Source organism: Mesocricetus auratus, unplaced genomic scaffold (assembly GCF_017639785.1).
Source record: "Mesocricetus auratus isolate SY011 unplaced genomic scaffold, BCM_Maur_2.0 Super-Scaffold_100003, whole genome shotgun sequence".
Lineage (NCBI taxonomy): Eukaryota > Metazoa > Chordata > Mammalia > Rodentia > Cricetidae > Mesocricetus > Mesocricetus auratus.
In genome coordinates this window covers 118794412-118806701 of record NW_024429188.1, presented here as the reverse complement: position 1 = coordinate 118806701, position 12290 = coordinate 118794412, and the positions used below count along the sequence as shown (strand labels likewise).

The 12290-nt window shown below is 47.1% G+C and overlaps 1 protein-coding gene across 1 annotated transcript; it reads right to left on the bottom strand.

Annotated features, from left to right (window-relative positions):
• Positions 1-4503: 4503 nt before the first annotated feature.
• Fam50a (family with sequence similarity 50 member A) lies at positions 4504-12170 on the bottom strand. Its single transcript, XM_040744796.1, has 13 exons — positions 11947-12170; positions 10578-10662; positions 10386-10485; positions 9757-9902; positions 7436-7512; positions 7254-7320; positions 6862-6923; positions 6620-6696; positions 5696-5750; positions 5482-5530; positions 5317-5387; positions 5077-5187; positions 4504-4638 (listed from the first exon to the last, which is right to left on the bottom strand). Exons 1-13 carry the CDS (start codon positions 12055-12057, stop codon positions 4630-4632), a joined length of 1020 nt encoding a protein of 339 aa, XP_040600730.1. The 5' UTR covers positions 12058-12170; the 3' UTR covers positions 4504-4629.
• Between the last annotated feature and the right edge of the window lie 120 nt (positions 12171-12290).

Genomic DNA, 12290 nt, shown 5'->3' with positions numbered 1-12290 from the left:
TTCATGTGTATTCAAGTACATGAGTATGGTAAACATCTGTACCCTTGTGCATATGCATGGAGGCCAGAGCAGAAAGACTTGATGCCTTTTATTGCTCTCTGGCTTATTGTTAACTGTCTCCACTCCCCCAAAGTTGTGGTTGTAGACACATGTATAGCTATGATTGACTATTTACATAGGTGCTAAGAATTCAAGCTCATTTCTTCATGCTTGTAGGGCAAAGGGTCTCGCCTACCAAACCATCCCTAGGCTTTTTTTTTTTTTGGATTTTTGAGACATTCTTTCTACATAGCTTGGTAACTCACATGTAGAGCAGTAAACTAGGTTGTATTTAAACTCTCAGTGATCTTCCTGAGCCTACCTTCCAAGTTCTGGTATTAGAGGCTTTTGATATCACACTGGCTCCTCTTTTGTGTTTGTTTATTTTGTTTTGGATTTTTTTGAGACAGGGTTTCTCTGTGTAGCCCTGGCTGTTCTGGAACTCACTCTGTAGACCAGGCTGGTCTTGAACTCACAGAGATCCACCTGCTTCTGCCTCCCAAGTGCTGGGATTAAAGGCGTGTGCCACCACCATCCAGCTTATTTTAGTATTTTATGTACATGATTGGTTTTTCTGCATTTATAAATGCATACCAAATACAAATTTGGTACTCTTGAAGGTCAGAAGAGGTCATCACATCCTGTGGGACTACAGTTGCAAACAGTTGTGAGCTGTCATGTTGGTGCTGGGATTGGAACCCTGCTCCTCTGCAAAAGCAACAAATGCTCATAACTGCTGAAACAACTCTCCAGTCCTGGTCTCAAACTCTTCATTCCCCTGCCTCAGCCTCTCACCTGCTGGAATCATAGGTATGCCTCACCACCCAGAAAGAATGAATTTCATTTTTTAAACTTTTAAGATATTATTTTATATGGGTCCTTGCCTGCATGTGCCCTCAGAGGCCATAGGAGGGCATCAGAACCCCTGGAACTGGAGTTACAGACAGTAATTAGTCTCCATATGGGTGCTGAGAATCAAACCCAGGTTCTATGGATGAGTGGCCAGTGCTTTTAACCACTGAGCCAACTCTCCAGCCCTAAGAATGAATTTTATACTGGGTGTTAAGGACATGGTTCAGCAGTTAATAGAGCATACTGCTCTTGCAGAGGATCCAAGTTCAGTTCCCAGCACCCATGTTTGGTAGCTCACAAATGCCTGTAACTCCAGATCCATGGCATCTGATGCCTCTGCCCTCAATAGGCACCTCCTCAATAAGCACCTACATTCATATGCACAGATGTAATCAGATTAGTGACTACCGCCGTAGTTGTCATCATAGAACCTACATCCAATAACTGATGCAAGCAGACGCAGTGACCCACAGCCAAGCACTGGGGCATGCTCTGGGAGTCCAGTTGAAGAGAGGGAGGAGGGATTGTATGAGCAAGGTGAGAGGGGTCAAGATCATGACGGAAAACCCACAGAGACAACTGATCTGAGCTTGTAGGAGCTCATGGACTCTGGACAGACAGCTAGGGAGCCAGCATGGGACCAACCTAGACTCTCTGCATCTGGTCTTTTGTGGGGCCACTAGCAGTGGGACCAGGACCCATTCCTGATGCATGAAGTGGCTCTTTGGAATCAATTCCCAATGGTGGGATGCCTTGTTCAGCCTTGATGGAGGGGGAGCAACTGGGTCTTGCATCAATTTGATATACTATGTTTTGTTGATTCCCATGGAAGACCTTACCCCGACTGAATAGAGATGGAGGAGTGGATGGAGGGGCAGGGATTTGGGGAAGGAACAGGAGGAGAGGAGGGAGGGGAAACTATGGTTGGTATATAAAATAAATTTTTAAATGATGAAAAAAATAAGCCGGGTGTTGGTGGCGCACGCCTTTAATCCCAGCACTCGGGAGGCAGAGGCAGGGGGATCTCTGTGAGTTCAAGGCCAGCCTGGTCTACAGAGTGAGTTCCAGGACAGCCTCCAAAACAATACAGAGAAACCCTGTCTCAAAAAACCAAAAAAAAATTATGAAAAAAATAAAACAAGAATCTTTTTAACACCTTGATGCTGTCCTTCATTTCTTTCTCTCAATGCCACTTCCCATCTGTTATCAAATCTTATCATCTCTCCCCACAGAAACTATCCTCTCCCAACCGGCCCAATCCACCAGGATATCAATCACTTCCTTCACAATACCAAATTGCAGATTTTTCTAATGCAGAAACTGTGAGATCAAAAAGACAACAAGCAAAACACTTTTTGAGTTTTCTGGGTTGAGGAGCTGGTTCAGTAAATAAAGGGTTTCCTATATATGCAGGAGGAATAGAGTTCAGATCCTCAGCACCCATGTAAATGCTGCATGGGTGGGACTCTTCTGTAATTCTAGCACTCAGAAGGCAGAGAGACAGGGAATCCCCAGAGCAAGTTGACTAGCTAAACCAGTGAGTCCCAAGTTCAACTGACAGACACTGCCTTAATGAATAATGTGGAGAACAACTCTGAGATACATGAAAAACCAGGAAAATGTTTATTTGATGGCACAAATGCTATTCTCTCTCATACATAGAAGGTACCTAGATTCCTGATTTTTTTAGGTGGAGGGCTAGAGCTAGGTAGTGGTGGTGCACACCTTTAATCCCAGGACTTGGGAGGCAGAGGCAGGTAGATCTCTAAGTGTGAGGCCATACATATAAAATAAAAAAAAACATTTAAAGAGCTGGCAAGATAGCTCAATAGCTCAATGAGTAAAGGCACTTGCTGCCAAGTCAGGGGACCTGAGTTTTATTCTTAGAACCAACATTACAGAAAGAACTGACTCTTGTAATTTGTACTCTGGCCTACATACACATTATGACAATGTTCACACCCAAACATATAGACACTCAAACACAGATACAAAAACATAACAAACAAAAAGATCACCAAAGGTAGGCATTGTGGGTACATGTCTATAGTCCCCACACAAGGGAGGTAGAGGCAGAAGGATTAGGAGTTGAAGACCATCCTCAGCTACATGATTTCAGGGCTAGCCCGGGTTACATAAAACCTCATTTTAAAACAAAAAAAAAATAGAATCTGGAGAAATGGCTCAGAAAATCAGAAAACTTGCTGCTCTTGAAGAGGTCCTGGGTTCAGTTCCCAGCACCTACACTGTGGCTCACGACCCCTTGTATCTGTGTGAGTTTCTATATTGAATTAAATGAGGCAGAAAGACCCTCTCTGTGGGTATAGGTAGCACCATCCTATGGGCCAGTCACACAATGAATAAAAGAAGGAACTGACCTGAGCACCAGCTTACAACTCTCTCTGCTTCCTGACTGTAGATGCAATGTAATCAGTTGCCTCAAGCTCCTGCTACCGTACTTTCTCTGCCATGATGGATTTTACTGCCAAACTGTGAGACAAAATACATCCTTTCTTAGGAGGACCTGGGCCATCCCCCCAAATGATGTGATGGAGTTTGATGATCCCCCATGGAGGGTCTCACTATCCCTGGGGAGTGGATGGTGGATGGGTTGGGGGGTCAGTGGGAAGCATGGGAGGCTGGGAGGGCGAGGGAATAGGGGGGCAGATATGTAATTTTCTATAAAAGAAAAAAACAAGCCTTTCTTTTTTAAATTTTATGTGCATTGGTGTTTTGCCTACATGTTTGTCTGTGTGAGGGTGTCAGATACCCTGGAACTAGAGTTACAGACAGTTGTGAGCTGCCATGTAGGTGCTGAGAATTGAACCCAGGTCCTCTGGAAGATCAGCCAGTTAACTGCTGAGCCACCTGTCCAGCCTCTCTCCCCCTTCTTCCTTAAGTAGCTTCTGTCAGGTATTTTATTGCAATAAGGAACATAACTAATACAGCTCAACACTTCAGACAAAGGGATCCTGTGTTCCACCATGGCAGTCTTCTGTCCCTCCACTGGCTACAAGAATGTGGCCTCTCTAGCCAGGCATGTTGGTATGTCTTTAATCCCAGCACTCAGGAGGCAGAGACAGGTGGATCTCGATGAGTTTGAGGCCAGCCTGGTCTACATAGGGAGTCCCAGGATAGACAGGGCTACACAAAAAGGCTCGTCTCAAATAAATAAAACAAAAACAAAAAACGGACCTCTCCTTCCCTGACAGACCTTTGTCTTCTTAGTCTTGACCCTAAGGACTCCCCGGGCACTTGGGGTTGTTTCCAGAAAAGAGATCCTTCCCCGTCAAGACTCAGGACTGAACTTCAAGGAGTTCCTTTTCCAGAAGATGCAGGACTGGAGGTAACTCCGATCTGGGTATGACTGAGTACCCTGGGCCTCAGATCAAGGAGCTTGGAGGCTAAAAGGAGGATTTGAGGCACTAATATGTGGATGAGATAGCCAAGAGAGAATCCTTTGGTGTGGTCTGTGTAAAAGGTTGACACACAGGGTCTTACTCTGTAGCTCAGGCTGGCCTGGAACTTGCTATGCAACCCAGGGTTGCCTTCTGGCATGCGCACACAAGCACACACATTCTCTAAAAATAAAGCACAGTTCTTATAATCTACTCCAACTCCAACATGTGTACTTTATTGTAAAAGGCAAAATCAGTATTGACAATATTAGGGCACTTGGAGCCCTGGAGACATGGGGGCATGCTGAGGGCAGCCAAGGTCATGCCCACTTCTGGATGTTCACCGGATCTGGTGTGAGAAAATGGGGACATGTGAAACAAGGAATGAAAGCCAGAAAATAAATAAGGGCAGGCTAGCATGTTACTTCTGATTCTCTTCTCTCCCCCTCATCCACCCCCCCTAACCCCCCCCCCGTGCGTGTGTGTGTGTGTGTGTGTGTATGTGTGTGTGTGTGTGTGCACGCACACATGCACGCGCACATGTGCACGTTCATGTTTTAGTGGTGTTGTTATGTAGCTTGGGGTAGCTAGGAACTTGTGCTCCTAGTGGAGGGATTAAAGGTATGTGTCACCATATCAGATTAGTTATCTTTGATTTCCAGGCAGGAAGGTTTTAGGTCACTGAAAGCTGAGATGGCTCCCACCCCCTGACTTTGAGCTCTCCAGTCCAGCAGTGGGACCACCAAGAAGTGGCTTCTCAGGACCTGACTTCCCCCCGCTTCCTTACCGTGTACTTGTCCCATTTCTTCTCTGGGTCATAGGGCTCCCAGCGACTGGCAGGAAAGATGTGCTTGTTCTTTTCATACCAGCTCCTCAACACTACTTTGCCTGCATGTGACTGAGGAATGAATGCTGTGATTCAGGGCCATCCTACCTGACCTTGTCTTCCTGTGACTTCTCCCCAAGGGCAACCCCCATGTCAGGCTCAGGGCATCTTTGCCTGCCCAGTACCCTGGCACTATCATACCTCATCCTTCTCCACGGTGGCATCACTGAGCAGTCGTACATCATCATGAACATCGAAGTTGAAGAGTGGCCCTGAACAGGAGACGCAATAATCCCAAGACCATACTACTGCCCTTCCCAACATATTAGAGCAAGCTATAGGGTAAGCTAAATTACAATCACTCACCACTCTTTCCTCGTGCCTTGGTAACGATGAAATCATAGAAGCTATGATGCTAGGAGCAGAGGGTGGGGAAAGGCAAGCTTGATGATCCATCTAGGCCTCTATCACCCACTACTCCCTGCAGCCCTTCCTGTAGGGTGGGAGCAGGCACCATACCAGCAGTATGGTGACTCTCCTATGAAATCAGTGTGCATGACCCAGAGTTGAAGTGACTCACGTGGGGAATGATTAAGTCCTCTTTGATATACATGAGCTGCTCCACCCCTGCTGACCTGAGAGAGATAGGAGGGGATGAGCAACTGGAAGTGAGCAGAGCTGGCACAATGCCTTAAGCCTTACTTTAAGGGAAGCTGTGTAGTTTAGTGAACCTAAGATGGGAGTTCCAGTGTCCTCTACTTCTGGACCATATCACCAAGGCAGAGCTCTATCACCTAAGCTCTCTACAGCAAGAAGTTAAGAAAAAGCACAGCTCTCCTCTTTTTTGTTTTTTGAGACACGGTTTCTCTGTGTAGCCCTGGCTGTCCTGGGACACACTCTTTAGACCAGGCTGGCCTCAAACTCAAGAGAGATTCGCCTGCCTCTGCCTCCCAAGTACTGGGATAAAAAGTATGCATTACTGACCAGCTAAAATGTCTTATTTTTATGTGCATTGGTGTTTTGTCTGGATATATGTCTGTGTGAGAATGTCAGGTCTCGCCGGGCGTTGGTGGCGCACACCTTTAATCCCAGCACTCGGGAGGCAGAGGCAGGCGGATCTCTGTGAGTTCGAGGCCAGCCTGGTCTACAAAGTGAGTTCCAGGACAGCCTCCAAAGCTACAGAGAAACCCTGTCTCGAAAAACCAAAAAAAAAAAAAAAAAAAAAAAAAAAAGAGAATGTCAGGTCTCATGGACCTGGAGTTACAGACATATATGAGCCACTACATGAGTGCTGGGAATTGAACCCTGGTTCTCTGGAAGAGCTGTCAGTGCTCTTAACCTTTGAGCCATCTCTCCAGCCCCACTGCTCTCCTCTGTGAAGAGCACAATGCCCAGCATAACATATTCCCAGCTGTGGAACAGTCAGAGGGTTGTTTGATACCCTGGCCAGAAAGGCAGGCTCTTCACAGATGCACAACACAGACACACAGTGCAGTGTGTTCACCTGAGCTCACTGAAGTCTTTGCGCAAGATCTCGAGTGCTTTCTGCAGGAACTGCTGCATCGTGTTGCCCTTTTTCATCTGCAGAAGCAGATATACTAGTGAGTTGGGATGGAAAGACAACAGTCCAAAGAAATACCTCTAAGAATCCAAAGACCCACCCTACTAGCCACAGAGGTTTCCCAAGCCAAGACTGTCAGCTATTTTCCACTGAACTCAAGACAAAGGAGTCTTTCCAATGCCTACCTTAACTGTGCGCCGGTGTCCAGAGCCATCCCAGTAACTAAAGGTGATTTCAATCTCTTCACCTACAAAGAAGAGCTGCCTCTTGGTCTCCAGACCCAAGTGCTCAAGAGTTGAGATACATAGCCAAGGTGAATATTTGTAAGAGGCCTTAGCCCTGTTCTCTCACTGCTCCAACTCTAGACCACACATGCCCAACTCTACTAGTATCCTATTGATTGTTTTTGTGTCTGTTTTGTTTTCGACTTTTTGAGACTGGGTCTCATGTAGCCAAGGCTGGTTTCAAACTAACCATGTAGCTAAAGATGACCTTGAACTTCAGATCCTCTTGCCTTAGTCTTTTGAGTGCTGGGATAACAGGTCAAAACCACTGTATCTAGCTATATAGTACTCACTCTTGATTTTCTCCTGCTTGGCTTCCCACTCCTGACGTAGCTCTTCTCGAAGGCGATTCTCCTCCTCCTGAGAGGAAATGGACAAAGGATGAGGTTCGGGGTTGCTCCCTGGGCTAGAGTCTCCACCAAGACCAACTTCACAATCAACACCAAAGTCAACACCAGGGCTAGGCAGTTTTTACCTCTCTGTCCCTGTCAGGCAAGAAGCTTGTGTCCACATCAGGGTTCTTCCCCAATTTTCTTTTCTTTGTGGTGACCTCTAAAGCAAATGGGACAAAAAAAACCATCATTTTTCAAAAAATGATTCTGTAGGTTTGTTTTTAGATAAAGTCACATTTATGTAGCCCTGAAACTCACTCTGTAGACCCGGCTAGGCTCAGACTCAGAGATCTGCCTGCCTCTGCCTCCCAAGTGCTGGGACTAAAGGTGTGCACCACCATGCCTGGCCTAAAAAGGATTTTGATCTCTGTGGACCTAAGTAAGATCTCTCAGGCCCCTGGAGCATTTTTTAAGAACTACTGACTTGGGCAGCAATGGTGGTATATAACTTTAATCCCAGCACTCTAAAGAGGAGAAGCATGTGGATAAGAGTTTAAGCCCAGTTTGGTACACAATGAGTGCCAGACATGCCACAACTACAGTTAAACCTTAAGAATAAAGAAAACCAGCCAGGCGTTGGTGGCACACACCTTTAATCCCAGCATTCAGGAGGCAAAGGAAGGTGGATCTCTGTGAGTTCAAGAACAACCTGGTATACAGAGTGAGTGCCAGTGTGGACTCCAAAGTTACACAGAGAAACCCTGTCTTGAAAAACCAAAATTAAATAAACAAACAACTAAAATAAAGGAAAAAGCAAAAACAATACTAACCTTGATAAATAACAAGCATATACTAAAATAAAAAAAAATAATCGATGCCAGGGAGCTGGGTGCTCAGGTCCTATTGATAAGACCCCAAGAGGAAACCTATGGATGGAAGGGGAAAACCCACCAAGCCATGCTTTTCAAAAGTCCCAGTGAACTAGGTGTAGTGGCACACACCTGCAATGCTAGCACTCAGAAGGCTGAGGCAAGAGCATAGAAATTCAGAGGCCAGCCTAGGATATATAGTGAGACTATGTGAAAGAAAAAAAATTCCACTGATATACAATGAGGTTGACAACCTTTCCACTAGCCTGTGCAATCTAGAACAGCTCCTAAGGTAGAGGCAAGATCACTATCAAGGTCAGACTGAGCTCCATAGGACCCTGTCTCAAAATAAATCAAGTAAAAAACAATAACACTACTTGCCACATAGAGCTCTGAGCACTACTGAAGTATATCTTGCTCAACAAGCTATAATGCCATTATTTCAGATATAGTTGGGTTAAATGTACTGCTAAAATTAAAGTGGAAGGACATTGAGAAAAACTGGGAGGATCAGGAGTTCAAGGCCAGCCCTAGCTACATGAGAACCTGTCTCAATAAAAGAAATTTTAAAAAATTACAGTGGCAAGAAGTAACCAGAGGAGAGATGCCTACATGGCTAAGATAGCTATTACCTAATTTAATTCCAAGTCCTCAAATGCATCCTTTGTCCTGTTATTCCAATACAATAGTTTCACTTCATCATCTACTCTTCCTGTCTCCTCCCATCTCTGCAACTAAAGAAATACTCATTATTTATGCCCACCCAAGTATTCCCCATGTGACTATCTCGAACTGATCTAGCCAATTTTCCCTGGGCTGTAGGGGAATCCTGAGTGTCCTGAGCCCATACTGACTGTGTAGCCTGGCCAGGCATAGAACAGATATACATACATAGGACTATACATTGGAGGCACTGGATTTCAGCAGGTATAGATCAAATTCACCAATCACAATCAGTACCCAATGGCCACCTGTGGTGAGCAGTTAATACCTAACAGTAGCCATGCATGGTGTTGCATGCTTTAATCCCAGCACTCAGGGAGGCAGAGGCAAGCGGATCTTTGTGAGTTCAAGCCCAGCCTTGTATACAAAGTGAGTTCCAGACAGCCAGGATTGTTACACAGATAAACCCTATCTCAAAAAATCAAAAACAAAACAAATAAACAAAAAACCTCCACAATACCCGGTAGTGTATTCATGAACATTCCCATATTTCAGAAAGTTTCAGTAGGCAAGCCTAAGCCACACTATCTTCTCCCCTCTTCAGTTTATCCTGTGTGCTCCAAAGGACAACTTCTGGATCCTTATAAACCAGGCACTAGTAGTACTCTGGTGACTTGTAACACTGGTGGCTCCTGTACAGGGGTTACTGGCCCAGCTCTGACTCAGTCTACTACTGACAGCAATTCTATACTTTAGGTTTAAAACTATGGTGCTTGCTCCCTCATTTCTGTCTTCTTCTCCTACCCTGGGTGAAACTGGGGACCACAAACCCAGTAAGTGACTGAGGCTAAAAAATGAGTGTGTGTCTTCCTTTGCCAGCCCAAATGTCAGCCCAAATGCCAGGACAGAGCTCTGGCGGGCAGTGCCCTCACCTTCCCTCTCCAGTTCCTCCTCATACATGGTCACTTCTTCCTCCTCTTCACCTCCCTCCTCTTCTTCCTCCAAGGTGAAGGACAGGCTAGAGATCTTCCGCTTGGCCTCCTTCTTGCGCTCCTTCTCTCGAAGCTTCTCTAGCTTCCTACCAAGGCATGGGTGGCCATCATGCCCCATGTTCCTGCCCTGAGGCCCCTTCTCTGACCCAGAACCACTGTGTGCCTAGCATGGGGTTCACTTAGCACAGGCTAGATCTCCCCAGCACCCCAGAAGGATTCGTTTGCCCTAGTTTACTTCAAGCTAAAGGGCAGGGCTCTGATTATGACCCACCAATCATAAAGGACACAGGGGTCATGGGACAGAGAGGAATGGGGACAATGCAGGCTGTTCAGGCACCCAGTAAAAAGAAAGGGCTCAGAAAGGACTCACCACCTTTACAGAGGAACAGAAAGAAAGATAAACCTGGAAAGTGAGAACCAGTGTGGAGCTCAATAGATACCACAACTGCTCCCAAAGCAGAAAATGGGGTCTCCCTATGGAATGGGAACAGACTGACCCACCCCCAGGAGTTCCCAAGCACTAGCTGTACTGTAAGGGGAGGACTGCTAAGAGAGGATGGGGGACCCACAGCTGTAGCTCCTTTGACTGCTCCTTTTTTGCCAGCTGCTTCTCTCTCTCCTTCACCAGTGCCTCCTGCTTAGCTTTCATGTCATTCAGGGTCACGAGACCTGTGAGGCAAGGAGACATGGAAGGGTCACCCAGGGTCAGTGAAGGAGTAGCCCCTGGGTCTGGAAGAAGATGGTACATGTGTCCTGCTTACCCACAGTACTGGACTTGAGTTCTGCTTCCACAGCATCATAGTGTGCAGAAAACTTCTTGTCAATGTTGGATTTCATTATATTCTCCTGCAGGGAAGGGACACATCAGTGAGGTATACATCTACCATTCCACTGTGGAAATGAAAGAGTGGCTGTGGGTCCTAGATCCTAGTCCTAGATCTGTTCCTGGACACACTGGGATATAGTCCTAGATCTGTGCCGGACACACTATGATATAATCTTTGAAAAGACACACACACCATTCCTTTTCTGAATGGAAGGGTCCACCATGCTGGGAGGGCTATAGGAGCCAAAGAAGATTCTTTCCTTTTCATCCTAAACTGTTCTGACCCCTTCAGGTCTCCTGCTGGAGATCAGCACTGCCTCAGTAGCCTATAGCCACCATTATACTCACCTTTGGCCTTTTTCCTATCCAGCCTTTAAGCTGAAGTTCCTAAAACCCAAACCATGGAATTTCAGGAAAGGATAAAAGAAAAAAAGAGGGATCAAAAGTTCCAATCCAGCCCCCACCCCCATGTGAATGTTCCTTGTTTTTGGCCCAGGATACTGTCAGCAGCTATTTAGGTCACTGTTCTTCAGCCCAGCCCCATCTTAATAGGTACCATGTAGGTCCCTCTCTGACCAGACCTCCAAATGAGTGGTCAACAGAGGTATACTTCCAGTTGCCATTAAAGCAATGGGGTCAAAACTAGAGGACTAGGTGTCAATACAAGCATGACTGAGAGTTGATGATACCTCCATCTGAAGGCTGTTTCTTGGGTTTGGTTTCTCACTCCCCTAGATAGGGCCGGCTCTCACCTGGAGAGCTAAGGCCCTGCTCTTCTCAGCAGTCTTGCCCAAAGGATCAAGCCGAGGTCTCCTCGGTGCCGCGCCCCTGAATCCAGTGACCACACACTGAAGCAGCCCTGAGGGTAGCGCTAGTACTCTGAGATGCTAGAGGCACTTGAATGAGCTTCAGTGGCATACCCCTGTGCCTCTCCACAGGAAGCGAGCTCTTCCCTGTATGCACTGAAAGACTGGAAACATGAACTAGGAAACTTTGTGCTCAGGAGGGGTGCCAGCGAGTCTCGCCCAACATCCATGCCACCAAGAATCACTAACTGTGGCTCCCTCCTGCTGAAGTTTTCACAAGCTAGTGGTCTCAATCTCTGATATGTCCCATCACTGACCCCATTTTACAGATTACGCTGTCTCAGCTGGTTTCTGTAACCAGCCAGATGTGCGCAAGCAAGTCCCGCCCCCGGGACTCTTAGACCGCCTTGGGGTCTCTCAGAGCCAAGTAGCAAGAGATCTCCAGGGCGTCCGCGCGCTGAGCGCGCATGCTCTGAGGCGCCCCGGCCTGGCCCACACCTCTGCAATCCTCTGTTTCATCTGCTCCATTTGCTCACGCTGTTTCTCCCTTTTCTTCATCAGGTGCATGGCGCGGCCCGCCTCGCTTGCGGCGCCCTTGTACTGAGCCATAGTGGCGGTGGCAGTGGCAGCGGCGGCGGCGGCGGCGGCGGCGGCGGCGGCGGCGGCGACAGCGGCAGTGACGGAGGTGTAGACTTGGCCTTAACACGTCCTGGAGGCGGCAGTGGTCTTTTAGTCAGCTGACGTGTGACGTCGGCCACCAGGGAACGTGCGGACGCCAGCCCGCCTTACGCTCGCGTCTCTGGCACGTGATCACACTTTGCCCCGCCCCATAGAATTCTGGG

Bases quoted from the DNA above. Each gene is read 5' to 3' on its own strand.
- Fam50a (XM_040744796.1), bottom strand. From the start codon at position 12,057: ATGGCTCAGTACAAGGGCGCCGCAAGCGAGGCGGGCCGCGCCATGCAC. The intron at 10,486-10,577 runs GTAAGCAGGACA...CTTGCCTCACAG, and splicing joins ACTCAAGTCCAGTACTGTGG to GTCTCGTGACCCTGAATGAC. The intron at 6,697-6,861 runs GTAGGCATTGGA...CTGCTTCTGCAG, and splicing joins GACACCGGCGCACAGTTAAG to ATGAAAAAGGGCAACACGAT.